The following is a 27,928-nucleotide window of genomic DNA, read 5'->3' on the forward strand; positions in this document are numbered from 1 at the left end:
CCACAACTGATAGACCCTTTAGACTGTTCAAATCTACGCTTAGTATAAGGTTTGTTTTCACACATGACTTAATCCACGTTGTGAACAACAACAGTGGCTTGTCAGAGGCGAAATACCTTTGATAAGCACCAAATGCTTTTATTCCACTCCACATTACTTTGTCCAGATCAGTCAGCTAGAATGTGGTGATCCTAGGACAATTTATGATGAATTGTTTTCCTTTATATTGTTCTGCGTTTGAGAGACAATATTAGATTCTGCAAAAATAATCTGCAAAATAGTATTGTTTAAGGTATAGGTAATGTTGTCAAAGGAATATCACACAGTTTTATTCCACACCAAAAAAAAAACCTCTTTGTCCAGATCAGTCAGATACAATGTGGCGATCCTACTTAAGAACACTTAATTTTCCCTTTCATTGATCTACGATTGATACACATTTGAAGAAAGATGAGAAAACTCAAACCTAAACAACATATCATTAGTAAAATCATCCATCCATCCGGACTGTTGTAGGATCACGGGAAGGCTTCACACAAAAGCCTTCTAGCTCAGCCAGCTAGTAACCCTCTTCGAAACAGACCAGGATGGCCAAGTGGTTAAGGTGTTGGACTTAAGATCTAATGGACAAATGTCCCTGTGGGTTCGAACCCCACTCCTGGTAGACTCTTTAGACTGTTCAATACTGAGCCCTGCACATGACATGCAGGAAAAAAAAGTAAATCGTTTGCAAGCTTTACTAAGTCATTCTCTTGATTTGCTAAAGCGTATGGCGGGCCGGAAGGTCCAAAAATATGGCTACTGACTTGTCGCGGGAATTCACTATACAATTGCCAGTAGCCACTGAGTTTACCACTGAGGCCGGCGGTGCATCTGTATACACACTCTCCTCACGCAGCGAACGACTCACTTTCCTCACGCAGCCGGCGACTCACTTTCCTCACGCAGCGGACGAATCACTTTCCTCACGCAGCTGACCACTGACTCTCCTCAGCCGGCGACTCACTTTCCTCACGCAGCCGGCGACTCACTTTCCTCACGCAGCCGGCGACTCACTTTCCTCACGCAGCTGACCACTGACTCTCCTCAGCCGGCGACTCACTTTCCTCACGCAGCCGGCGACTCACTTTCCTCACGCAGCTGACTCTCCTCAGCCGGCGACTCACTTTCCTCACGCAGCCGGCGACTCACTTTCCTCACGCAGCCGGCGACTCACTTTCCTCACGCAGCTGACCACTGACTCTCCTCAGCCGGCGACTCACTTTCCTCACGCAGCCGGCGACTCACTTTCCGCAGCCGGCGAGTCACTTTCCGCAGCCGGCGACTCACTTTCCGCAGCCGGCGAGTCACTTTCTGCAGCCGGCGACTCACTTTCCTCACGCAGCATTAACTATACTCACGTTTCTTTTCAAATACTGTGATGGTGCAATAACTAACTACATCTAGTAAAATTGATCATTTTTGTGTTGTAAATGTAATTTATTCTGAAGCAGTATTCCCATCAGTGTTCTGTAAACTGTTACTGTTAAGATGTAAACTGTTAATCATCAGATTTGTATATGCCCCCTTAAAGGGATAGGTCAATCAAAAATAAAAATTCTGTCATCATTGACTTACCTTCTAGCTGTTCCGAACCTGTATGAGTTTCTTTCTTCTGTTGAACTAAAAATATATTTTGAATGTCAGTAAACAAACAGCTGACTGTAGAGAGTGACTTTCATAGTAGGAAAAAAAAATATGGAAGTCACTGGCTACCATCAACTGGTTACTGACATTCTTCAAAATATCATCCTTTTTCTTTCTTCTGTTGAACTAAACTCATATAGGTTTGGAACAAACTAGAGTGTAAGTCAATGATGACAGAATTATAGGTTTAACTATCCCTTGAAATTGATTGTCATGGCATTTTTTTTTTACCTTTATAAAAAGGTACTTTTCCCCTAACCTTGGCTATCAATCTCATGTTAATTAGAATAACTCACTGTAGGGCTTTTACCATTATTTTTTCCATGGCAGAGGAAACAGAATCTGCTTCAGAAGTGGCATTTAGATGCATGTATAAAATTGAATATGAATGTGCAAAACATGCATGAAAAACACTGTTTAACAACTTTACAATAAAGATCTATAAAGCTTTTGTGGATTTTACAAATTATCTTTAATATACAATATAATGAAAAAGTGACATTTCCCTTTTTGCAAAGTTCAAATGTTGATAAAATATATAACTTTAACTAAAGATACATTTTTGATTTGCAGCTGTCATGCTTAAACACTGGTTCTGCAGATTTTTGACTTTTCAAAATTGCATTGTTTTTGTAACCATCACATTAGACTCAGTGAAACAGTCACTGTTTAGGGGCCCAAGCTGTTGGTGCCTTGTTTAAAATGTTATTTGTAGTGAATGCTCTTTTGAATGGTGTTATCAAATAAGGAATCTGTTGTAAGCTGATTTAAAAAAAAAACAAACAAAACAAAACATGAAAGTAACGTATACCATAAACTAATGTGATGGTTACAAAAACAATGCAAATTTGAAATGTCAAAAATCTGCAGAACCAGTGTTTAAGCATGACAGCTGCAAATCAAAAATTTATCTTTAGTTAAAGTTATATATTTTATCAACATCTGAACTTTGCAAAAAGGGAAATGTCACTTTTTCAGAATATTGTATATATTGTATAAAGATAATTTGTAAAATCCACAAAAGCTTTATAGATCTTTATTGTAAAGTTGTTAAACAGTGTTTTTCATGCTTGTTTTGCACATTCATATTCAATTTTATACATGTATCTAAATGCCACTTCTGATGCAGATTCTGTTTCTGCCATGGAAAAAATAACAAGCCCAACATTGAGTTATTCTAATTAACATGAGATTGATAGCCAAGGTTAGGGGAAAATTACCTTTTTATAAAGGTAAAAAAAAAAAAAAAAAAATGCCATGACAATCAATTTCAAGGGATAGTTAAACCTAAATGATAATTCTGTCATCATTGACTTACACTGTAGTTTGTTCCAAACCTATATGAGTTTAGTTCAACAGAAGAAAGAAAAAGGATGATATTTTGAAGAATGTCAGTAACCAGTTGATGGTAGCCAGTGACTTCCATATTTATTTATTTTTTCCTACTATGAAAGTCACTCTCTACAGTCAGCTGTTTGTTTACTGACATTCAAAATATATTTTTAGTTTAACAGAAGAAAGAAACTCATACAGGTTCGGAACAGCTAGAAGGTAAGTCAATGATGACAGAATTTTTATTTTTGATTGACCTATCTCTTTAAGGGGGCATATACAAATCTGATGATTAACAGTTTACATCTTAACAGTAACAGTTTACAGAACACTGATGGGAATACTGCTTCAGAATAAATTACATTTACAACACAAAAATGATCAATTTTACTAGATGTAGTTAGTTATTGCACCATCACAGTATTTGAAAAGAAACGTGAGTATAGTTAATGCTGCGTGAGGAAAGTGAGTCGCCGGCTGCAGAAAGTGAGTCGCCGGCTGCAGAAAGTGAGTCGCCGGCTGCGGAAGTGAGTCGCCGGTGCGGAGTCGCCGGCTGCGGAAAGTGAGTCGCCGGCTGCGTGAGGAAAGTGAGTCGCCGGCTGAGGAGAGTCAGTGGTCAGCTGCGTGAGGAAAGTGATTCGTCCGCTGCGTGAGGAAAGTGAGTCGCCGGCTGCCGCGGGCTGCGTGAGGAAAGTGAGTCGCCGGCTGCGTGAGGAAAGTGATTCGTCCGCTGCGTGAGGAAAGTGAGTCGCCGGCTGCGTGAGGAAAGTGATTCGTCCGCTGCGTGAGGAAAGTGAGTCGCCGGCTGAGGAGAGTCAGTGGTCAGCTGCGTGAGGAAAGTGAGTCGTTCGCTGCGTGAGGAGAGTGTGTATACAGATGCACCGCCGGCCTATCAGTGGTAAACTCAGTGGCTACTGGCAATTGTATAGTGAATTCCCGCGACAAGTCAGTAGCCATATTTTTGGACCTTCCGGCCCGCCATACAAGCGTGCATGATTTACCCTGCTATTTTTTTTCCTGCATGTCATGTGTGCGGCTCCATAGTTAATGAGTTAATGTAAGATTTATTCTCAGATATGACTTAATCCAGATTGTGAACAAAAGTGGTTTGTCAAAGGAACATCAAATGCTTTTACTCCACTCAGAAAAGCCACATTACTTTATCCAGGTTGGTCAGCTAGAATGTGGCAATCCTAGTTAAGGACACAAAATGATTAATTGGTTTCCTTTCTATTGTTCTGCATTTGAGAGACAACAATATAACATGCTGTTTGAGACCAGGGTGGCTGAGTGGTTAAGGCATTGATGGACAAATGTACACATGGGTTCGAACCACTCCTGGTAGAAGCTTTCCTATGTTCAAAACTGGGGTTAGTACAAAATACAGCTTTGACCAGACCAGTCAGATAGTATGTGGCAATCCTAATTAAGAACACTTACTGGTTAATGAATTTCTCTTCCATTGATCTACATTTTAAAGATAGCCATATCAAATCCCATGGCTGTACCAGGATGGCCGAGTGGTTAAGGCGTTGGACTTAAGATCCAATGGACAAATGTCCTCGTGGGTTCGAACCCCACTCCTGGTAGAAACTTTAGTATGCTCTAAACTGAGAGATTAGACTAAATTGAGAGATTAGACAGCAATGTCTAGTAACAACAAATATTTGGAGTACTGTATGAGAGATATTACTTTGTCCAGAGCAGTCAGATAGAATGTGGCAATCATAGTTAAGGACAAAAAATGATTAATTGTTTTTCTTTCCATTGTTCTGTGTTTGAAAGGCAACTATATAAATACTGTTTGAAACCAGGGAGACTGAGTGGTTAAGGCGTTAATGGACTAAAGCCCACATGGGTTTAAACCCCACTTCTGGTAGAAGCTTTACAATGCTCAAAACTGGGGTTAGTTCATAAGGTTTAGCGTCAGACTTGTTTTAATCCAGATTCTGCAAAATAGTATTGTTTAAGGTATAGGTAATGTTGTCAAAGGAATATCACACAGTTTTATTCCACACCAAAAAAAAAAACGCTTTGTCCAGATCAGTCAGATACAATGTGGCGATCCTACTTAAGAACACTTAATTTTCCCTTCCATTGATCTATGATTGATACACATTTGAAGAAAGATGAGAAAACTCAAACCTAAACAACATATCATTAGTAAAATCATCCATCCATCCGGAACGTTGTAGGATCACGGGAAGGCTTCACACAAAAGCCTTCTGGATCAGCCAGCTAGTAACCCTTTTCAAAACAGACCAGGATGGCCGAGTGGTTAAGGCGTTGGACTTAAGATCCAATGGACAAATGTCCTCGTGGGTTCGAACCCCACTCCTGGTAGACACTTTAGACTGTTCAATACTGAGCCCTGCACATGACATGCATAAAAAAAAGTAAATCGTTCGCAAGCTTTACTAAAACCGAGTTCAGACCGCACGATTTTAGCCCCGATTTTGGCTCGCCGACAGGTTTTGAGAAATCGTTGACAAATGCCCGAAATCACAAGCAAATCGGAGCTCGTTCACGTGAGTGACAATCACGCAGTGTGAATGAGCAAAGACGCGATCTGAGAGAATCGCAGACGAGTGGCCGACGCCCGTGAGATATTTGGCATGCTAAATATCTGGACCTGTCGGCGATTCAAAATCCTGCTGTGTGAAAAGTGTTCTGACTGAAAACTACATCAGCAATGACCGACAGCCAATGAGAGAGCAAGATACAGAGCAGCGGGGAGTTCGGGGAGGAGTTATAGACCACAATATCAGCAAGCATTGCTTCGTTTCAGATAAACATTACAATTCTATCAAACAGAAACAAAGCACAAACCTTTGCTTGACCATCCGCAACAGCAGCACATTGAAAAGTTATGTATTTACCTCCAACTCTCATTGCAGAACACACAATCCACAGTCTCCCCAACCATTTCCTCCTCCATACTCTTTTTTTCTTTTTCTTGTTTTCGCTGCAAATCAGCGCACCGGCAATTCATATTGCAAGCTTGTTGCCGGCTACCGTTTTTAATAATAATAATAACTCCGGTCTTGCGTGATCTCGCGTGTGTTTGGTTGTGAAACGTAGTTTGCATGCCAGACAGAGTTGTCGGCGATTCTTCCTATTGTAAAGTCATGCAGTGTGAAACCTTCTGTCGCCGATCCATCGTGCAGTATGAACACAGCAGCGACTGAATGCTGGCCAAGATAGTCATGCATTGTGAAAAGAACAGTAACCCGACTGCTTTGAAAATCGTGCAGTCTGAACTCGGCTTAAGTCATTCCCTTGATTTGCTAAAGCGTGCACACGATTTACCCTGCTATTTTTTTCCTGCATGTCATGTGCGCGGCTCCATAGTTCAAAACTAGAGTTAATGTAAGATTTATTCTCAGATATGACTTAATCCAGATTGTGAACAAAAGTGGTTTGTCAAAGGAACATCAAATACTTTTACTCCACTCAGAAAAGTCAAGTCCTTTCTATTGTTTTGCATTTGAGAGACAATATTAGATGCTGTTTGAGACCAGAGTGGCTGAATGGTTATGGCATTGATGGACAAATGTCCACATGGGTTCAAACCACTCCTGGTAGAAGCTTTCCTATGTTCAAAACTGGAGTTAGTACAAAATACAGCTTTGACCAGACCAGTCAAATAGTATGTGGCAATCCTAATTAAGAACACTTAATGGTTAATGTGTTTTCGTTCCATGGATCTACATTTCAAAGATAGCCATATCAAAGCCTATTGACGTACCAGGATGGCAGAGTGGTCAAGGCGTTGGACTTAAGATCCAATGGACAAATGTCCTCGTGGGTTCAGACCCCACTCCTGGTAGAAGCTTTACTATGTTAAAAACTGGGGTTAGTACATACAGTTTATCCTCAGGCTTGATTTAATCCAGATTCTGCAAAACAGTAGTGTTGAAGGTGTAGGCAATGTTGTCAAAGGAACACCATGCAGTTTTACTCCACTCCAAAATACAGCTTTGACCAGACCAGTCAGATAGTATGTGGCAATCCTAATTAAGAGCACTTATTGGTTAATGAGTTTCCTCTTCCATTGATCTACATTTCAAAGATGGCCATATCAAAGCCCATTGACGTACCAGGATGGCCGAGTGGTTAAGGCGTTAGACTTAAGATCCAATGGAAAAATGTCCTCGTGGGTTCGAACCCCACTCCTGGTAGAAGTTTTAGTATGCTCTAAACTGAGAGGTTAGATAGCAATGTCTAGTAACAACAAATATTTGTCCAGATCAGTCAGATAGAATGTGGCAATCCTAGTTAAGGGCACAAAATGATTAATTGGTTTCCTCTCTATTGTTCTGCGTTTGAGAGATAACAATATAACATGCTGTTTGAGACCAGGGTGGCTGAGTATTTTAAGGCATTGATGGACAAATGTCCACATGGGTTCGAACTACTCCTGGTAGAAGCTTTCCTATGTTCAAAACTGGGGTTAGTACAAAATACAGCTTTGACCAGACCAGTCAGATAGTATGTGGCAATCCTAATTAAGAACACTTATTGGTTAATGACTTTCCCTTCCATTGATCTACATTTCAAAGATAGCCATATCAAAGCCAATTGATGTACCAGGATGGCCGAGTGGTTAAGGCGTTGGACTTAAGATCCAATGGACAAATGTCCTCGTGGGTTCAAACCCCACTCCTGGTAGAAACTTTAGTATGCTCTAAACTGAGAGATTAGATAGCAATGTCTAGTAACAACAACTATTTGGAGTACTGTATGAGAGATATCACTTTGTCCAAATCGGTCAAATAGAATGTGGCAATCCTAGTTAAGGAATCAACATGATTCATTGTTTTCCTTTCCATTGTTCTGTGTTTGAAAGGCAACTATATAAATGTTGTTTGAGACCAGGGTGACTGAGTGGTTATGGCGTTAATGGACTAAAGCCCACATGGGTTTAAACCCCACTTCTGGTAGAAGCTTTACAATGCTCAAAACTGGGGTTAGTACGTAAGCTTTAGATTCAAACTGATTTAATCCAGATTCTGCAAAATAGTATTGTTTAAGGTATAGGTAATGTTGTCAAAGGAATATCACACAGTTTTATTCTACACCAAAAAAAAAAACTCTTTGTCCAGATCAGTCAGATACAATGTGGCGATCCTACTTAAGAGCACTTAATTTTCCCTTCCATTGATCTACGATTGATACACATTTGAAGAAAGATGAGAAAACTCAAATCTAAACAACATATCATTAGTAAAATCATCCATCCATCCGGAACGTTGTAGGATCACGGGAAGGCTTCACACAAAAGCCTTCTGGATCAGCCAGCTAGTAACCCTCTTCAAAACAGACCAGGATGGCCGAGTGGTTAAGGCGTTGGACTTAAGATCCAATGGACAAATGTCCTCGTGGGTTCGAACCCCACTCCTGGTAGACTCTTTAGACTGTTCTATACTGAGCCCTGCACATGACATGCATAAAAAAAAAGGAAATCGTTCTCAAGCTTTACTAAAGCCGGGTTCAGGCCGCACGATTTTAGCCCCGGTTTTGGCTCGCCGACAGGTTTTGAGAAATCGTTGACAAATGCCCGAAATCACAAGCAAATCGGAGCTCGTTCACGTGAGTGACAATCACGCAGTGTGAATGAGCAAAGACGCGATCTGAGAGAATCGCAGACGAGTCGCCGACGCCCGTGAGATATTTGGCATGCTGAATATATCTGGACCTGTCGGCGATTCAAAATCCTGCTGTGTGAAAAGTGTTCTGACTGAAAACTACATCAGCAATGACCGATAGCCAATGAGAGAGCAAGATACAGAGCAGCGGGGAGTTCGGGGAGGAGTTATAGATCACAATATCAGCAAGCATGGCTTCGTTTCAGATTAACATTACAATTCTATCAAACAGAAACAAAGCACAAACCTTTGCTTGACCATCCGCAACAGCAGCACATTGAAAAGTTATGTATTTACCTCCAACTCTCATTGCAGAACACACAATCCACAGTCTCCCCAACCATTTCCTCCTCCATGTTCTTTTTTTTCTTTTTCTTGTTTTCGCTGCAAATCAGCGCACCGACAATTCATATTGCAAGCTTCTTGCCGGCTACCGTTTTTAATAATAATAATAACTCCAGTCTTGCGTGATCTCGCGTGTGTTTGGTTGTGAAACGTAGTTTGCATGCCAGACAGAGTTGTCGGCGATTCTTCCTATTGTAAAGTCATGCAGTGTGAAACCTTCTGTCGCCGATCCATCGTGCAGTATGAACACAGCAGCGACTGAATACTGGCCAAGATAGTCATGCATTGTGAAAAGAACAGTGACCCGACTGCTTTGAAAATCGTGCAGTCTGAACTCGGCTTAAGTCATTCCCTTGATTTGCTAAAGCGTGCACACTATTTACCCTGCTATTTTTTTCCTGCATGTCATGTGCGCGGCTCCATAGTTCAAAACTAGAGTTAATGTAAGATTTATTCTCAGATATGACTTAATCCAGATTGTGAACAAAAGTGGTTTGTCAAAGGAACATCAAATACTTTTACTCCACTCAGAAAAGTCAAGTCCTTTCTATTGTTTTGCATTTGAGAGACAATATTAGATGCTGTTTGAGACCAGGGTGGCTGAGTGGTTATGGCATTGATGGACAAATGTCCTCGTGGGTTCAGACCCCACTCCTGGTAGAAGCTTTACTATGTTCAAAACTGGGGTTAGTACATACAGTTTATCCTCAGGCTTGATTTAATCCAGATTCTGCAAAACAGTAGTGTTGAAGGTGTAGGCAATGTTGTCAAAGGAACACCATGCAGTTTTACTCCACTCCAAAATACAGCTTTGACCAGACCAGTCAGATAGTATGTGGCAATCCTAATTAAGAACACATATTGGTTAATGAGTTTCCCTTCCATTGATCTACATTTCAAAGATGGCCATATCAAAGCCCATTGATGTACCAGGATGGCCGAGTGGTTAAGGCGTTGGACTTAAGATCCAATGGACAAATGTCCTCGTGGGTTCGAACCCCACTCCTGGTAGAAACTTTAGTATGCTCTAAACTGAGAGATTAGATAGCAATGTCTAGTAACAACAAATATTTGGAGTACTGTATGAGAGATATCACTTTGTCCAGATCGGTCAGATAGAATGTGGCAATCCTAGTTAAGGAAACAAAATGATTCATTGTTTTCCTTTCCATTGTTCTGTGTTTGAAAAGCAAACATGCTGTTTGAGACCAAGGTGACTGAGGGGTTAAGGCGTTAATGGACTAAAGCCCACATGGGTTTCAATCCCACTCCTGGTAGAAGATTTACTATGCTCAAAACTGGGATTAGTACATAAGGTTTAGCGTCAGACTTGATTTAATCCAGATTCTGCAAAACACTAATGTTTAAGGTATAGGTCATGTTATCAAAGGAACATATCCAGATCAGTCAGATAGAATGTGGCAGTCCTTCTTAAGAACACTTAATTGTCCCTTCCATTGATCTACCTAAACAACATATCATTAGTAAAATCATCCATCCATCCAGACTATTGTAGGGTCATGGGAAGGCTTCACGCAAAGGTCTTCTGGCTCAGCTAGGCTCAAACCTAATAACCCTCTTTGAAACAGACCAGGATGTCCTCGTGGGTTCAAACCCCACTCCTGGTAGTCACTTTAGACTGTTCAATATTGAGCCCTGCGCATGACACAGGAAAAAAATTCAATCGTGTGCATGTTTACTAAGTTGTTCCTTCGATTTACTATTTCGTTCCCTCAATTTGCTAAATCCGTGTGCACGATTTATAAATTGAGGAAATGACTTAGTATAGTTTGCACACGATTTAGCAAACTGAGGGAATAGGGAATGTTTAAGGTATAGGTAATGTTGTCAAAGAAACATCACACAGTTTTATTCCACTCCAAAAAGCCGCTTTGTCCAGATCAGTCAGATAGAATCCTACTTAAGAACACTTAATTTATACAATGCTGGTTTATTTGCGATTAAAAGAAATCTCAAATGATTAATAGATCTGCAAATGATTAATAGAAATTATAAAGAAGATACACTGACACTTGAGTTTAATCTGCTTATGAGAGAACATTTAAAACTGCTATGCATTTCTAATTATTAAAACTAAAATTTAAAGTTATTCCAGTTAGACATTTTTTAGTAACATAATGCTACTGTATGTGTCTGTGTACTGATGCTAACAGTCATTTTATACTCTAAAGGTTAGGTACTATTGGTTTGCATTGGTATGTATTATTAAATGGTTGGTAATTGAGCTAGCATCGATTACTGACATTTTAATGGGGTAATTGTTATTTACTGGACTGAACTGGTAAATACCAGAGGCGTTTCAGATGGTCTCAAATTTAAGGTACTAAATGCCACAAAATGCTGTATCCAGACAAAGCACCACACTCGGACTCAAGCACACTTTACAGTGAATTCATTGTCCTTACATTAGTCAGTGTTGGATTATACATGTTCTGCACATTTTTAAAAAAGAAAAGAAAAATAATTTGCTTGTTGTAATTTAAAGAGTTAGTTTACCCAAAAATGAACATTCTCTCAGTAATTACTCACCCTCGTGTCGTTCCAAACCAGTTCATCTTCATACAATTGAGGTTAAACCACTGGAGTCAATATTATTTCACCATTCTTTATTGACAAATGTTAAAAGAACTGCAGTATGACCCCAGAATGACCCTCCCTGGCGTTGTGTATAATGCAGTGAACCAGGATGGCCGAGTGGTTAAGGCGTTGGACTTAAGATCCAATGGACAAATGTCCGCGTGGGTTCGAACCCCACTCCTGGTAAGGATAATTCTTTAAGAAATCTGAAAGAAAGATACCCATGATAATGCATTGCTGTAACGTTAATTAAAACACCGTGTCTTGGAGTCAACCTCAGATAACACCTAACTATTGTTACATAGCAGAAGTTTCTTTATTTCCAGGCAACTCTCAACGAATTTGTCATTTTGTCATTTAACAAAACATGTAACTTAATGGAGAGTAGAAACGCAACAAAACTGTCAAAAAGGCTTCAAATGGAATTTACGGTTCTCTGTTTTATCTTTTCTTTATTAGCATATACATAAGAGTGACTGAAAAGAGAGAATAATATAATAATCAAATTAAAAATGAAGCGTCAACATTTTAATAGAACATTTTACTTGTATCTTTGATATAATAGCTTTTATCTGAGTACGTATTAGTCGTATTTAATATGCAGCTGTTAGTTCGGGCACGAGGACGGAATGTTTCGTTGTAACGTAACTGAATGTACCATCTCTGTTCTGGGGGGCGATATTCATATATACTTGCACTTTACTAAATTATATACATATTTGTACATATTGCATACGATCAGAATCAATTCATGCATATAGAAGACGCATGTTATAATGCTAAAATCGTATAACATGCATTGCATCGTTTTATGTGAATAATGACATTTAACAGGAAACCCCTCTATCAGCTATAAGTTCGTGTTACCCGGCTTCCTCGGTCTCTTTCTGTAATAGGGAGTCCGGCAGAGAAGTTCAGCTCGACCGCTTGTCACTTATCAAACTCTTCGAAAGTAAGTAAAACTTTAGTTTCCACTAACACGATAGTATTAAATATATTTCACTTTTGTCGTGTTATTACTAATGTGTTCCGCTGTGCGTGTCGCGCCACGTGGCTGCGTATGAAACATGAGTTTAATCCTCTGCAGAATTTAAAACTACCTGAACTTGATCCCACTCCAGATACATTCAGTATCTTACACTTGAACACAATGTAATGTTTCATGAGTTTTTAAAACTTCCATGAAGCATTTAGAGTTGAAACTGACCGCACACATGAAGTTGTAGTGTCTCATGTTCATAAACAGGGTAGGTCACACTCATATGAAGCATCTGTAACGGATCTGTATGTGTCATCTAATCCTGACCTACAGGTCTCTGCTGGTTTAAATCTGGGTTAGACGTGTTGCTCTGGCTTATTTACTTTTCATGTCCTGCCAAAGTCAGTCTCAGTGACTCCCCTTTTAACTTGCATAAATAAAACGGACATCTATTTCACATAGTGACATCATGAGTTTCTTCAACTTTATCTTCTTTTCCCTTTCTTTTCCATCTCAAAGACTAAAGCAAATTTGATATCAATTTATGTATCTGAAATGCAATTAAATAATATTTTATTTTTGTTCTTTGCATTTTAAAAAATGAGTTCCCGTTGATAACATTAGTAAACTACATGAACTAATAATGAAATACTAAAAATACAATAATGATAATTTCAACATTTACCAATACATTATTAAAATCAAAAGTTGCATCTGTCAATATGAACCAAATGAACGGTAGTGTTTTTAAAGGTGCCATAGAACCCTTTTTCACAAGATGTAATATAAGTCTAAGGTGTCCCCTGAATGTGTCTGTGAAGTTTCAGCTCAAAATACCCCATAGATTTTTTTAAATTCATTTTTAAACTGCCTATTTTGGGGCATCATTATAAATGCGGCGATTCAGCGTGCTTCCCCTTTAAATGCTCGCGCTCCCCGCCCCCGAGCTCGTGACTCTATAATACATTGCATAAACAAAGTTCACACAGCTAATATAACCCTTAAAATGGATCTTTACAAAGTGTTCGTCATGCAGCCTATTGGATCATGTTAGTATAGTATTTATTTGGATGTTTACATTTGATTCTGAATGAGTTTGATAGTATGCTGCGGCTAACGGGGCTAAAGCTAACATTATACACTGTTGGAGAGATTTATAAAGAATGAAGTTGTATTTATGAATTATACAGACTGCAAGTGTTTAATAATGAAAATAGTGATGGCTCTTGTCTCCGTGAATACAGTAAGAAACGATGGTAACTTTAACCACATTTAACAGTACATTAGCAACATGCTAACGAAACATTTAGAAAGACAATTTACAAATATCACTAAAAATATCATGATATCGTGGATCATGTCAGTTATTATTGCTCCATCTGCCATTTTTCGCTATTGTCCTTGCTTGCTTACCTGCATAACGTCTGATGATTCAGCTGTGCACAGATCCAGAGGTTGGCTGCCCTTGTCTAATGCCTTGAACATGGGCTGGCATATGCAAATATTGGGGGCATACATATTAATAATCCCGACTACTGTGTCACAGTCGGTGTTATGTTGAGATTCGCTGGTTCTTCGGAGGTCTTTTAAACAAATGATATTTACATAAGGAGGAGGAAACAATGGAGTTTGAGACTCACTGTATGCCATTTCCATATACTGAACTCTTATTATTCAACTATGCCAAGGTAAATTCAATTTTCAATTCTATGGCACCTTTAACTAACATTAACAACGATGAATAAATACTGTAAAAAATGTATTTCTCATTTTTAGTTCATGTTAGTTAATGCATTAACTAACATTAACCTTATTATAAAGTAATACCAGTAATACAACTTGATTGGAGAGTACAAACAATAAAGTGTGAAATTAACTCCATATGTTAGCAAACATGCTCTTTATTGACATTTGGTGACACTGTGTAACCAAGTACACTAACATTTCATAAAACTTTATTATTAGCAAAATAGTTGTTGCTAATGAAAATGCATGTTGTGTTTGTAACCCGTATGTTGGATTCTCAGGCCCTGTTTACACTAGTGTTGTCAAAAGTACAGACTTCGATACCAAGTCGATACTGAAATGTAAAAAATATGACGCTTGGAGCGCCGTTGAGCGTATACGTAAACACCTCTGATTGGCCATTGTGTTTACGCACTCAACATATATGTCTGTGATTGGCTACAATGATCAATGCACGGAAGCGTTTGAAAGCACATGGAAGTGTTTGAATTCGAAAGTGTTTTGAAAGCGGGAGCGTTTGAAAGCAGGCGTCTATCAGTGGACCGGTCCGTGATTGACGCCTGCTTTCAAACACTCCCGTGTGTATTTGTGTAAGCGCTCAGTGAAGAGCATCATTGATGTCTATTTACAACATGTTTTTGAAGCGTTGATCATTGTAGCCAATCACAAACATATCTGTTGAGCATGTGAACACAAGGGCCAATCAGAGGTGTTTACAAATCTGCTCAACAGCGCTCAAAGCATCACATTTTTAGTATCGACTTGGTATTGAAGTCGGTACTTTTGACAACTCTACTTTACACCTGGTATTAAGATGCGTTTTGGTCGATCGAATCACAAGTGGACGAGGGAGACACATACCCGTTTACATCTGGTATTTTACATCTCTTTTGTCCACTTTCAACCACTTCTGTCCTGATTTCTTTGAGAGGAGTGTCTATGGGCGGGTAAATGTTTGGATTTTGTCAGATCTTTTGATCTAATGGACAAAATAAGCTTGTGCAATTTACATATGAACGCACCAGATGACAACAGAAAAACACGGCGAGCATCAGCTTTTGTTTCTGCTCTGACAGCCATAAGACCATGGCAAACGCAGCGAGTGCGTGTTAGAAATCAGGAATGGTGAGAGAACATTGTGCTTGGTACATTTTTCATCTCCAAACCAAACTTGGGTCTTCAGCCGGACAAAGTTTAAATCCCGTCTGGCTAGCGTTCTTCCCATAATGTTTATGCATTAGGTCAGTAGGGGGAGAGTAGGTGGTCTTTTGTGGCGGTTCGAACACATTCAACCACATGAGTGTTTACACTACGAAAGCAATCCGGTCGAATGCATTTTCGACTACCTCTGGAAGTGGTCGAAAGTGGACAAGCTCAAAATGTTTGACACCTGTATTTAGCGTTGTCCACTTGTTATTCAGTCGAACAAAACGCATATTAAAACCAGGTGTAAACAGGGCCTCGGAGCAAGGAATAGTTAGTGGTAGTTTTGGAAGTTGGATTTAGTTTGTGTTTGAATTGTGGCATGACTTTGCCAAATTTTCACCATTAAAGGGTGGTACTGGTTTTTGTCTGTCATCCTCCTCCCACCCTCTAAAAAACATGATAATGCCATATTTCTGGCTGTTTTAAACTTATATAAATTTTGAAATATAGTTGCTTATATAAATTGAGGCATTTGGCTGTAATTTTGTGCGACTGGTTGGATATGGGCAAAAAGCAAACTTTTTGTCTGTTCGTTTTGTACATTTTGCTTTGCTCAACTTGCATGGCTCTTTTTTCAAAAAAGGTTTTAAGTGTTCTTTTAAATTTATTTATCAAAGGGACAATAACCATCTAGCTAATTCTAAATCTTTGGTCTGACTGCACAATCTCATACAAAATTTTAATAAAAACACGCTGTCTGAATTCAAAACGTCCACTAATTTATTGGTTCCCTTGATGGATCCCTGTTAAAACATTTCCCTCATGAGCCGTCTTCTGCTGATGTAAACTGACTGCTCTGCAAGGCTTCTGGATGCGCTTGGTTGTTTCCATCACTGCCCTCATTTGCTGTCTAACATCAGCTCAAACTAATTCTTTAGCATGTACCTTTTTTGTTTTCCTTATATGCTGTAATTGAGCTAAAGGATGGAGAACCAGTGGGGGGCTCGAGCCAAAGAAGATACTAGACATGAACAGACAAGAAATCTGGCGAATTCAAACGACGGAAAGAGAAACCGCACTCGTTCGTCCAGGTCTGAAAATCAGGGATCTGAAGAAGGTCATTTCCATCATGATCTGACCTCTCAGGGCATTAAAGGAGAGAAGGTTTGGTTCAACCGCAGCCTATATGAGCAGGCCGACGATGCCTATCAGACCTTGTTGAGTGCAGGGAGTGGGACCCCTCCGGTTTTGTCTTCCCACAAAGACAGAATTCCCCGCACCCTGGTCTTCAGGGCTAAACGGAACGGTGCACAACAATCCCAAGAGAAGGAGAACCAAACGTACTCCCGTTCCTATGCGTCACATCAACAGCATCGGGGTTCGACCCACCAGCGCTCATCGTCTGAACCCCAGAGGGACCGGCAATTCCCAAAAAGTAGCAGGAAGAGGGTCTTCTCCGAGAACGAGCGCGCCCCTCAGAAAAGGGACAAGTATGGCTAGTTTAGGGGCATGGGACAATTGACTTTTAAGAAACTCTTCTCACTTATTGAACGGTGTGTTTTTGTGAGTTTTATTTGAGTTGTTTGTGGACCGTATTGAATCATTTTTCTCATTTCAAAAGCCTCAACCTGGTTTTTGTGTCACCATTGGCTTGCTGGGTGAAAGTTGATCAGTGTGAAACTAATCCGAGGGCTTTAGCACGCAAAGTCTGTCCCATTGTCTGCAGCCCGTGTCAGCAAAAAATCAATGAATGAGGTTTTAGTGGTTGAAGGGACTTTGACAATCCAAATAACCATTCTACAAAATCTGAATTCAAGACCTGGACGATATAGTTTTACCATCATCATAAAGTCAGCCAGGCATAAAGTTTACGGAATGTACGACTTTATTATTGATCAGTCTTTAATATAACTGATACTGACTTGACATTGGCAAAAATGAAATTAAAGGGTTAGTTCATCCAAAATTTCTGTCATTAATTACTCACCCTCATTTCATTCCACATCCGTAAGACCTTCGTTCATCTTTGGAACACAGATGAAGATATTTTTGATGAAATCCGAGAGGTTTTTCATCTCCCATAGAAAGCAATGAAATTTCCACATTCAAGGTCCAGAGAAGTAGTAAAGACATCATTAAAATAGTCAACGAGACTACAGTGGTTCAACCTTAAAGTTATGAAGTGACGAGAATACTTTTTGTGCACGAAACAAAAATAACGTCTTTATTAAACAATTTTTCTAAATTTCATTTTTGGGTGAACTAACCCTTTAAGCAGAACAAATAACTAATGAAGGGTCTGTTCACAAAAAGGGGTCTTTCCCATGCTTTATTTCAGGATGATACTGTGCATCTCACAATAGATTTTTATTACTATAATCATGTAAAAATACTAGCCATCTGATACTAATTTCACTTCCTTGAAGTAGTGACTGAATGTATGGTAATATACAGAATAATGAAAAAATAAAGATGGTTGGATAAACTGTTGATGGGTTGGTATAGTAGTTATATATTGCCAATAAACATTTTCCAGTTTGTCAACATATTATATTGTTCATATAACTTCTTTTCATTGCTTGTTTATTGTTATCGCTTATGTTCCTTGTTCTCAGAGAGCAACAATATCAGTAAAATTACTTCCACTAGCTATATTTAGCTAGTTATGGCTGCCTTAAGCCGCGTTTCCACTGCAGGAACTTTCCCCAGGAACTAGGGACTTTGGGGTGGTACCTGGTGTGTTTTGACAGCAGGAACCAGGATCTAAATGACGTTCCAGGTAAAAATGTCCCCCTCAGAAAGTCCCTGCTCGCGAGGTTGTACTTTTTCAGAGTTCAAGAACTTTCAGGGGTGGGACTTGGGCGCTGAACATGCTGATTGGTACAGTTGTCTTATATAAACTTTATGCAGCATTTAATTTCAACCACCGTTTTTAAAAGTCTGTTGTGGTGCATGCAGTAACAAATGTTTGCTATTTGAATCAACAGTGGAGTTTAAAAGAGTTCAGGCTTTATTAAGCTTATATGCTGAGGACGAAATCCAGTGGGAACTGGAATGTTGCGCGCAGTCCTACGCCACCAGACTAATTTGCCTAATCTTCATGGTATTCTAGACTACGATGGAAATGCAGACCACAACAGGTCTGGGGGAAAAATGATCCTGGGACAAATTGTTCTGGGTAATTTCAGTGGAAACGCGTCTTTATTTAAGCCAGCAGTTAGCTAGTCCTTCATGGTCACTAATAGTTAAGGGATAATTCACTCTAAAATGAAATTTAAGTCATCATTTACTCACCCTGGTGGTGTTCTAATGTTGTATGTCCTTCTTTCTTTTATGGACCACAAAAGGAGAATTAAAAAAAAAAAAAATCCTGCTCATGCTCATCCATATAATAGCAGTACATAGTGACCAGTATCAAGCTTTTTAAAAAAGAGTAACAAAAGTATCACAGAATGATCCCATGCAACATGTGCCATATAGTGTTCTTGGATTATATGGCTCAAACCAGAACTTAATTTTTATTTAAGGGTGAGCTATCCTTTTAATCTTGCTCAACAAATTTTGTTTTTCTCTTTCAACTTTTGGACATTTTAGAAAAAATATAAATAAACCATTAAACTGTTATTCAGTTGTATTGACTGCCAAGAATTTAGCTTGAATGCAAGAAAATCTCTAATAATGAATTGTGTATTCAATTTTAAGATCCAAATTCTATAGAATTATATAAATTAAATTGTTCTGAAACCTGTACATTTGTCATAATGTGTAAATACAAGAAATATTCATACATGTGGCACATGGTTTTCTGCTTGCTCGGCTTGATTTAAATTAGCTTGTTTTAATGCTTTTGTAATGCACAAGTACTCATGAATGAATTACTTTTAAAATGCATTGAGGACTTGCATTTGAATTCTGACTTTTTTTTTTTTGAGTCTTTCTAAAGCTGTATGTTTGCTCTTTGACACACTATATTTCTAACTTCAATGTCTCCTTTTTTCATGTTCTTAGCATCACAATGAGTGGACTTCAGGGACTCGCCCAGGAGAACATCTGGTTTGACAAGTCCAGATATGACGAGGCAGAGAGACGCTTCTACGAGGGCATGAACGGCATCCCTCAGACATCTCAGGTACTGCCCCCTAGAGATCTGGATGTCGTAGCAAAGCAATTTCAACAGCACAGTTTGAGGGTCTAAAACTTCCTCATTTGGGTTGTCATACAAACCGGTATAAGGCTGTAATTGTCCTAATGAATGAGAGTGACAGAATCCTAGTGGTGAGGCATGAATTCATGTTTACTCAGCTGCCGTATGTCCAACTGTCCAGGTGTCTGCTGCTTCTTCTCGCTCATATGCTGAAAAGTCTGCACTGACAGCGCTTCTGTATGCACCTGACCTGTGTATGTTTGTTTGTTTGTTTGCTTGCTTGCTCACTCTCTGCCTCTTGCTGGTTTGTTTGACATTGGCCTTTTTACCCCGCTGTACCCTTCCAGGAGAGAGATTCTAGTGCCATCCTGCAGGACATTGCTAAAGCCCGACAGAATATCCAGCAGTCCCTAGCCGGAGTGAGTACTGCCCCCAAAATGAAAGAAAACTCATCATAATCTCAACTCTTGGTATTAATCATTTTTGGAGCATACTGAATTTGTAATGTAATCTTCGTGTGAACCGCATTTAATTAGAGTGAATACTGATGCTCTGTAACTGTCGTCCTGCATGGGACCACTTTGAAGGGCTGATTTAAATCTACTTTATGAAACTTTAACCAGGTTGGAGGTGAAATGAACAGGACAGTTTTTCATTCAGCTGCTGATCACCCACAAGACTGGAGCTACAGTACAAACACTCGCTCTCCCAAAATATCCCTGTGCTATTTTAGCATGTTTACTGAGCCCCCTCTGTGACTTTGGCAGGGGTAACAAAATCAGCTGTAGATATGGATTAGTAAACTGTACATGCAGATTACTAACTTTTGTACCAAATGTATGACCTGTAAAATGATTTGGAGTGCCAGATGATTTTTTTATTTTATTTTTTAAAATTATTTTGAATTTCATTTTTATATATATATAATATATATATATATATATATATATATATATATATATATATATATATATATATATATATATATATATATATATATATATATATATATATATATATATATATATATATTAGTTCAACAAATTTATTAGACCACCACCCAGTGTAAGGTTTGTGCCACAGCTGCCCTAAACTAACAGTATGGTGATCTTTAGTCACAGTTGTATTTCTGATGCTAAAATATAATTATTGTTGTTGTCCATGAATTTTTAAATTTACTGTTTTACAATAAAGACAGAAAAAATAGTAAAGCACCTTTTTTTTTTAATTTATTAATTTATTTTTTTATTCAGATGCACAATTCAATTTATTTACTTGCAGTCCTTAATAGAGAAATAAGATTTAATGGTTGAATGTTATGCTTGATTAATTTCTGACTTTTGAGAGAAGTTGAAAGTAACAGTAAAGACAGTTGTTTCAGTTTATCTGCCTAATAAATGACGACAAAATTTTATTTTTAAATAAAAATAAAAGTTTTTGACAGATCCCTAAAATATTTTTTATCTTTATTATGACAGGTGGTCTAATAAATTTGTAAAGCACCAGAAATCCACATCTCAAGACAGTGTGCGAATATAGAATTGAACTCTCCTTCACGTCTTCTTGCGCTTGAAAATGCCTGTATTAGCAAGTATCATCGTAAACAGTCAGTTATGTCTGTGAACAAACAGTTGAGAAAGAAAACACATGTGTATCAGTATATTGGATACATGCATTAGCTCTTAAAGTGACAGCAGCCTAATATATACCTGCTGTTACTCAAACATCAAAAGACAAAAAATCACTGCCCTTGACTGAATAATTTATTTAAATAAGAATTAATTTATTTTTATTTTAAGCAGTGAAGACTATTAAGTGTTATTTTACATTTGATTACTTAAATTTCTGTTCCTGAAAATTGTGAGTTTTCCCTGGTATCTAAAATTTTGATGTCGTAAATGGCTGAAAAAAAAAAAAAAAAAAAAAAAAAAAAAAAAAAAATATATATATATATATATATATATATATATATATATATATATATATATATATATATATATATATATATATATATATAATATAATATAATATATATATATATATATATATATATATATATATATATATATATATATTTATATTTATGGCCGGTAAATTGTCTTAAGTCACCGGCCATAGGCAGGTGTGGCAAAAAGTTAGTTTTAGTTCCCCATATATCACTTAATTCATTAATTCATTTTATAAATATAATAAAAAAAAAAAAAAAAAAAAAAAAAAAAACTTATTACAGATTGTCCTGCCCCAAAATTGTGCCACAGGTTGTCTTGTGCCAACTGTCTCTCTCTTTCTCTTTGACTTTCTTTCGTTCTGTCATTTCCTCGGCTGTGCCTCTAACTGCAGAATGAATGTATCGTCTCAGAACCTCAGATGTGTATAAAGCACCTTTTAAAGATGGCCACATTTTTAGACTTTTTAGACCCCCCCCCCCCCAAAAAAAAAAAAAAAAATTTGAGTTCATAATTTTATCACATTATATGTTGATGCTGATCATTCAAGGTTTTTGGCCAATATATTGATATTGCTGGTCAATGGCAGTGTGCTGTATTTTGCATTGAAACGGACAAATCTTAAATTTTGTGGATAGGTTTGCATTAAAACACCTAAATACTCTAAATGCTTTTCATCATGCATAAGTTTGAATATGTATTTACATTTGAGTACTTTGATTTTGAATTTAAACAGAGGAACATTTACATTTGGCTTTTTGCAAAACACTCGTTTACTGTTTTGGGCACAGACTTTGGCATTGTTGCATCTGACCAATGAAAACAAACTTCTGCTGCACTCTTTTAGCCGAAAATGTATGGAATCGTGAACGGATTCTAAACCGAATTGCTTCAATACTTAAAAGGCTCCATCATTTTCTCAAAATGGACAGAATCTCCCACGGTCTCTTCTCACTGATTCTGCAGTATTTGATTCCTCTGTCAGCAGTTACTTTACACCTCCCGTATCATCAAAGCATATGCTTACTAGACACTTCAGAAAACTCCACAAATACTTCGACTAAGATTCAGTCACCTCAAAGATTTTACATAATCCAACTGTGTGCACCTAAAAGCACTTAGCTATAGCAAACTGTCCTGAATGCAAGTGGGTCTAGCTTGATCTCCTTCCCAACATGACATCTTTATTTGTGTTTGTGCCTGTTCATTTTGCAATGCATGTGCTGCGCTCTGTCATTCTCAGTCTTGTTCATCTGTCACCATTCATATTGTAAAAGGAAGCAGGTTGCTTTGCAGTTGCCTGAAGATGTTAGTGTGTGTTTGTGGTTTGCTTTCATGTTCTGGGTCTGACTCGGATTCAAGCAAACACACTGCAAACATGTGCTTGCATGTTTTTATTTGCTTCTTGAGTTGAGAAACTGTAAAGAGATGTCTGCAACTGTAATTTTATTAAAAGAGCTATGCACAGTTGCACAAATATGTTTGTGTTTCAGCAACTATTTACCACTTTAAAAGGGTCTTGACATGAGAACTCAAATTTGCCTTGTTTTTGTACCATTAAAACATCCTGCAGGGTTCAGATGGACATTCAGTTTCTCTCATATACTACATTTGACCTCAAATATGGCTTATCATTTGAAACACGTAAGTAGTTGCAACTTTACATGGTAGCTCACTCTAATGTTAACCTAGATGAATGTGCAGCATTATATATCCAAGTGTTTGTGTGGAAGGCAGCTAAAGTATAGTACTGAACGCCATGGCAAGCAAGATCACTTGCATTTTTTCCAACTTAAAATACTCTGTCATTTTTTTGTCATACAGAGTAATACATCATTCAGAACTGTAAACTGTACTTTTATTTGTGTAAACTCACAATAACAAGAAAACGTTGTGCCTTTGTAAAATAAAGAAAACAAACAGAATGCAATTTCTGCCGCCTCGGTCTCCCTGAACAGCAATGCTTCACATAAATGAACTGAAGCTTAGCATAATAGGCTCCTTGAGAAATATATGAGAAATATATCTATAGAATGCTTGAAATGACTACTTTTAAACAAACCAATTCTGATCGAAAACAAATACTCTCTGATCCATATGAAAGGTGCATTTCTCTCTATAGGCGCATTCACTATACTGCGGAGATGACGAATGAGCATTGCCAACTTCATCTTTGCACCCGACACTGACTCAGAAAACACTAGTTTATTAATAAACTATTAAAATGTTAATTTATAATAATAATAATAAACTTGCTATTTTTTCTGACACTTTTGCCATTGCTTTGCAAGCTTTGTGTGGTAAATAATAAAAAATCCATGTCATGACCCCTTTAAAGTGAAGCAAAATCTGAATGGCAATGAAAAACAGTGAATGCATGCATCTCTTTTCTGATGTCTTTCTTTCTGAATTTTAATAGAGTAAAACTCTGTTATAGTATTTTATCTGTCTGTTTTTCTGATTTATTTCTGGTTGTGGTGGTTAAATGTGAATCTCTCAGGTGAAGACTGCTCTTCAGGGTAGTAAAGGGCACACGCGCTCTCAAAAACCACGGGAGAGGAAGACCGTAAGTGCTCTGAGGCGGTTCAGCTTCACATCTGTGTGAAAAGCATGTGAACGGAGCCTGGAGCAGCGCGGATCATACACGCATTACTGCTTGACGCTTCCAAAACAGCCTGTTTTCTGTGTGACTTGTGTTTTTATAGGTTGTTTTTTACACATTAAGGGCACAGATGTCATGCATGACTGTGTTTTTCATGCATTGGTTTAAAGTTTTAGCCTTCACCAAAGTAAATTGCATGCAAGCCAAGTGGAAAAATAAATGTAATTTCAATGTTTCAAACATCATATCCTGCTATAAATGCATTTACATGGTTTCCTGTGGTTTTTAATTGAGGTTGACAAATCTTTTGTTGGGCATGTCTGCAGTCGCAGCCCTGCATGGTGTGATTTTTACAGTCAGCTCTTTATGAGATGTAATTCACTAACGTTCTGTTCTCCTCCATATGATTTGCAGAGTCAGAATGCCAGTAAGTCTGAGGATCAGAGTGAGCTGGTGTCTCGTTTGAAGAGTCTAGAACTGGACAACAAGAATTTGCACAAAGGTACATATGAGAAAAGACAGAGATATGGCTGTTCCAAAACCTAGTGAGAAGGCTTGCTGCGATAGTCGGTTTTACCAGTGTTCAGCTGCAACACAGGTTACATCACTTGCCCAGCGCGGCACCGCCCCCACTGTTGTTTTAACTTTTTTTATAATAATAAAAATCATTTAGTTCAGTTAGAGAACAGACACTACAATTAAAAAATGAACGCATCTGCGCAATCCAGCGTGTCAGATCTCATTTATCACGAGTGAGGAGCTGACTGACAATGGCGATGGTGGAAGATTTGATTTCGAAGCGAAATGCAAGTGCCTATTTGGCAATATTTTGGATTTAAACCCAATGCTACTAGGGAACCTGTAAAGGATTAGTTGTGTTGTTGTAGTTGATGTGTTTTTCATTAAGAATAATGAACCCACCATTCAAGCAATTGTCGGCCCAAATTGACATGACGTGAAGGCTGTTGGATGCTGTCTTAAGGAGCGTGCGCGCCAAACACTGACATTTATTCATTTAGCAGATGCTTTTATCCAAAGCGACTTACAAATGAGAATAGTAGAATCAATCAAATCAACATGAGAACAACAGTATGTAAGTGCTGTGTGAAGTCACAGTTATGTCAGTAGTGCTCGTAGCAAGGAAATGTTTTTTTTTTTTTATTTTTTTATTTTTATAAATGCACAAATAGATGGAAGAAGAATAGAAATCAAGGTAAGTGCTACTATTACTGGGTCAAGTGCTGTCGAAAGAGATACGTCTTTAGCATTTTTTTTTTTGAAAATGGCTAGAGACTCAGCTGCTCGGATAGAGCGTGACAGCGATTTGACAGAGTGACTTGAAGTCAAGACGCAGTGAATGTGAGCAATGCATTTACAGACATTCCCACATTGCAGTTTAACACAGATGAGAAAAGTTGAACTCTATGCAAATGAGATATGCAATCCAGCAACTACCAATACGAAGAAGACATTTAACATTACTGTGTGAGATTTTACTGTATGATTTGTCTTTGCTCACATGTAGCGATATGATAAAAGAAAATGTTTTAGAAACTGTTTTAAGTCAGTTCATGATATGTGCATTGAATTAATTTTTAGTGGCAAAAAAAAAAAAAAATTTTTTCCATTTTAGAATGATATCCTTATCCTTAGTAAGTGTAAATTGTGTTCAGATTTTTAAAAACTTTTGGGTTTCTGTTGAAAAATGTTAAGTTGTGAATTTCCAGGCCTAGTGTTTTGATACTGTTTGTTAACAATAACAATTCCGGTGGTTACTAGAGGTAGAAACGCCCCACTAAGACCAACATAAAATAACTAGGATGCTTTAGAAAGTATTTGCTTATGTGGAAGGTGATGCAGCACACTAAGGGGTTGGAACAGACTTAGAGATTGACACAGTTTTGGCTGAATATCCAGTTTGTCTTAGTGAGCATATTGTGAGCATGTGAGATTAATTAATGGAGCTGTTGTTTTATCAGTCGTGGATGATTTGAGAGCCACGCTGTCCAAACTGGAGTCCAGAATGGCCACGCTGGAGAAAAGCCAATCGCCTGCTTCAAAGACTGTTACATTCACCAAGGTAGATGTGAAATACTGCCATCTTTAAGTCAATAACGATAAAGGCCGCCTTTGTGCATTAAACAAATACAACCATAATGCTTTACGTACTGTGTATGTTATTTTATCTGAAGGCTGCTCCTGTCCAGACACCCAAGGTTGAGGAACATAATGGTGCTGACGACGATGATGACATTGACCTGTTTGGAAGCGATGAGGAAGATGAGGAGGCAGAGCGCATCAAAGCAGAGAGAGTGAAGGAGTACTCCCAGAGGAAAGCCAAAAAACCAGCCCTCATCGCCAAATCATCCATCCTGCTGGACGTCAAACCTGTACGAGACCTTCAGCGCACACAAACTTTAACGTATCAAGTATAATTCCTTCCTGCTGAGTTATAGTTTTGAATATGTCATCTTTCTTTCATTGATCAGTGGGACGATGAGACCGAAATGTCCAAGCTGGAAGAGTGTGTGCGCTCCATACAGATGGATGGGCTCCTGTGGGGAGCTTCTAAGCTGGTTCCTGTCGGCTACGGTATCAAAAAGCTGCAGATCAACTGTGTGGTAGAAGATGATAAAGTGGGAACAGACATTCTGGAAGAGGAGATCACCAAATTTGAGGACTACGTAAGTGCAGAATGTTTTTGGAAAAAAAAAAAAAAAGAAATTTTGTATAAAGAAAATTTAAACATTTTTAGAGAGAAGTGTTTTTTTTCTTAAAAAAAAAATCAAGACACATTGTACTTTAGCATTTTTAGATTCTATTTATTTCAATATAGTAATTGTTTTTTATGCTGCAGTAAAATACTGATTATATTATAATGATGTATATTTTACAAATGGTTGTTTATTTATTAAATGAAACATTGTAATGAAAATAACTCAAAATAAGATTGTAAAAATATTATATAAAAATTATCAAACCATATTGGGTTAATTCATGAATTATATATTTAAAATCAAACTGTTTTTTTTTTTTTCCTTCCCCCCCCCTCCCCAGTAATTTGTGTCATTATAAAATCAGTATTTTACTGCAATAAAAACATTTACATGTGTGTATTTATTGTATTGCAGTAATTTTAATAAAATAGAGGAAAACTTGAGGAAAATATTTCATGTCATGAATTAATTATAAATAATTGTTGTTGTCAATAATTCTTATGAAACTAAATAACTTTATAAATGATTATAAAATTAAATCTGTAAGTTAGATGCATATTTATCACAATAAGCTTAATAAATAAATTTCCTCAAGCAAAACTTGAGGAAAAAAATTACGTAATTGTAATGAAAATAAAGCAATAACTTTAAAATTATATAAAAATGTTATGAAATTAAATGCATGTGTATTTCATATTTATGGCAATGACAAAAACCATATTGGTCTTCATTTATTTACGACATACATTTTTAAGTAAAACATTGATTCATTTTTATGTTTGGGTGAAATATGAATGGAAATGTCATTGACATTTTTAATGAGATTCACCATTTGATAAGATTATAAAATGTTTAAAAAAAATCTAGTTTTATTGACCAAAACTCATTCCTTATTATGTTGTAGGTCCAGAGTGTGGATATTGCTGCCTTCAACAAGATCTGAGCCTCTCACCACGAAGAACCACCTCACACTGGGTTATGCTGCTTTTATATCACACGGTTACCAATAAACTGTTCAGCCACGTGAACAAACTCAATG

At 37.8% G+C, this 27,928-nt stretch overlaps 1 protein-coding gene and 6 non-coding genes across 15 annotated transcripts; all 7 read left to right on the forward strand.

The window, feature by feature from the left end:
• Window positions 1-4,524: 4,524 nt before the first annotated feature.
• trnal-uaa lies at window positions 4,525-4,607 on the forward strand. The gene has a single exon. It is a non-coding gene; the product is annotated as a tRNA-Leu (tRNA).
• Window positions 4,608-5,278: 671 nt separating this feature from the next.
• trnal-uaa lies at window positions 5,279-5,361 on the forward strand. Its single transcript has one exon. It is a non-coding gene; the product is annotated as a tRNA-Leu (tRNA).
• A 2,245-nt stretch (window positions 5,362-7,606) lies between these two features.
• Window positions 7,607-7,689, forward strand: trnal-uaa. Its single transcript has one exon. It is a non-coding gene; the product is annotated as a tRNA-Leu (tRNA).
• A 652-nt stretch (window positions 7,690-8,341) lies between these two features.
• Window positions 8,342-8,424, forward strand: trnal-uaa. Its single transcript has one exon. It is a non-coding gene; the product is annotated as a tRNA-Leu (tRNA).
• A 1,515-nt stretch (window positions 8,425-9,939) lies between these two features.
• On the forward strand, window positions 9,940-10,022 carry trnal-uaa. The gene has a single exon. It is a non-coding gene; the product is annotated as a tRNA-Leu (tRNA).
• Window positions 10,023-11,712: 1,690 nt separating this feature from the next.
• On the forward strand, window positions 11,713-11,795 carry trnal-uaa. Its single transcript has one exon. It is a non-coding gene; the product is annotated as a tRNA-Leu (tRNA).
• Window positions 11,796-12,403: 608 nt separating this feature from the next.
• eef1da (eukaryotic translation elongation factor 1 delta a (guanine nucleotide exchange protein)) lies at window positions 12,404-27,926 on the forward strand. 9 transcript variants are annotated; one of them, XM_048162404.1, is made up of 10 exons: window positions 12,492-12,561; window positions 16,464-16,970; window positions 19,489-19,609; window positions 19,972-20,043; window positions 24,071-24,136; window positions 24,587-24,674; window positions 26,152-26,252; window positions 26,365-26,562; window positions 26,662-26,856; window positions 27,794-27,926. In XM_048162404.1, the coding sequence occupies exons 2-10, from the start codon at window positions 16,465-16,467 to the stop codon at window positions 27,830-27,832; spliced, it is 1,386 nt and encodes a 461-aa protein (XP_048018361.1). In that variant the 5' UTR covers window positions 12,492-12,561; window position 16,464; the 3' UTR covers window positions 27,833-27,926. The 9 variants fall into 9 exon arrangements, with proteins under 9 accessions (XP_048018365.1, XP_048018366.1, XP_048018367.1 ...); XM_048162403.1 differs by having other exon boundaries at window positions 12,504-12,561; window positions 16,458-16,970; XM_048162408.1 differs by lacking the exon at window positions 16,464-16,970 and having other exon boundaries at window positions 12,404-12,561.
• Window positions 27,927-27,928: the final 2 nt, after the last annotated feature.

The sequence above is a fragment of the Megalobrama amblycephala genome, linkage group LG17, assembly GCF_018812025.1.
Source record: "Megalobrama amblycephala isolate DHTTF-2021 linkage group LG17, ASM1881202v1, whole genome shotgun sequence".
NCBI lineage: Eukaryota > Metazoa > Chordata > Actinopteri > Cypriniformes > Xenocyprididae > Megalobrama > Megalobrama amblycephala.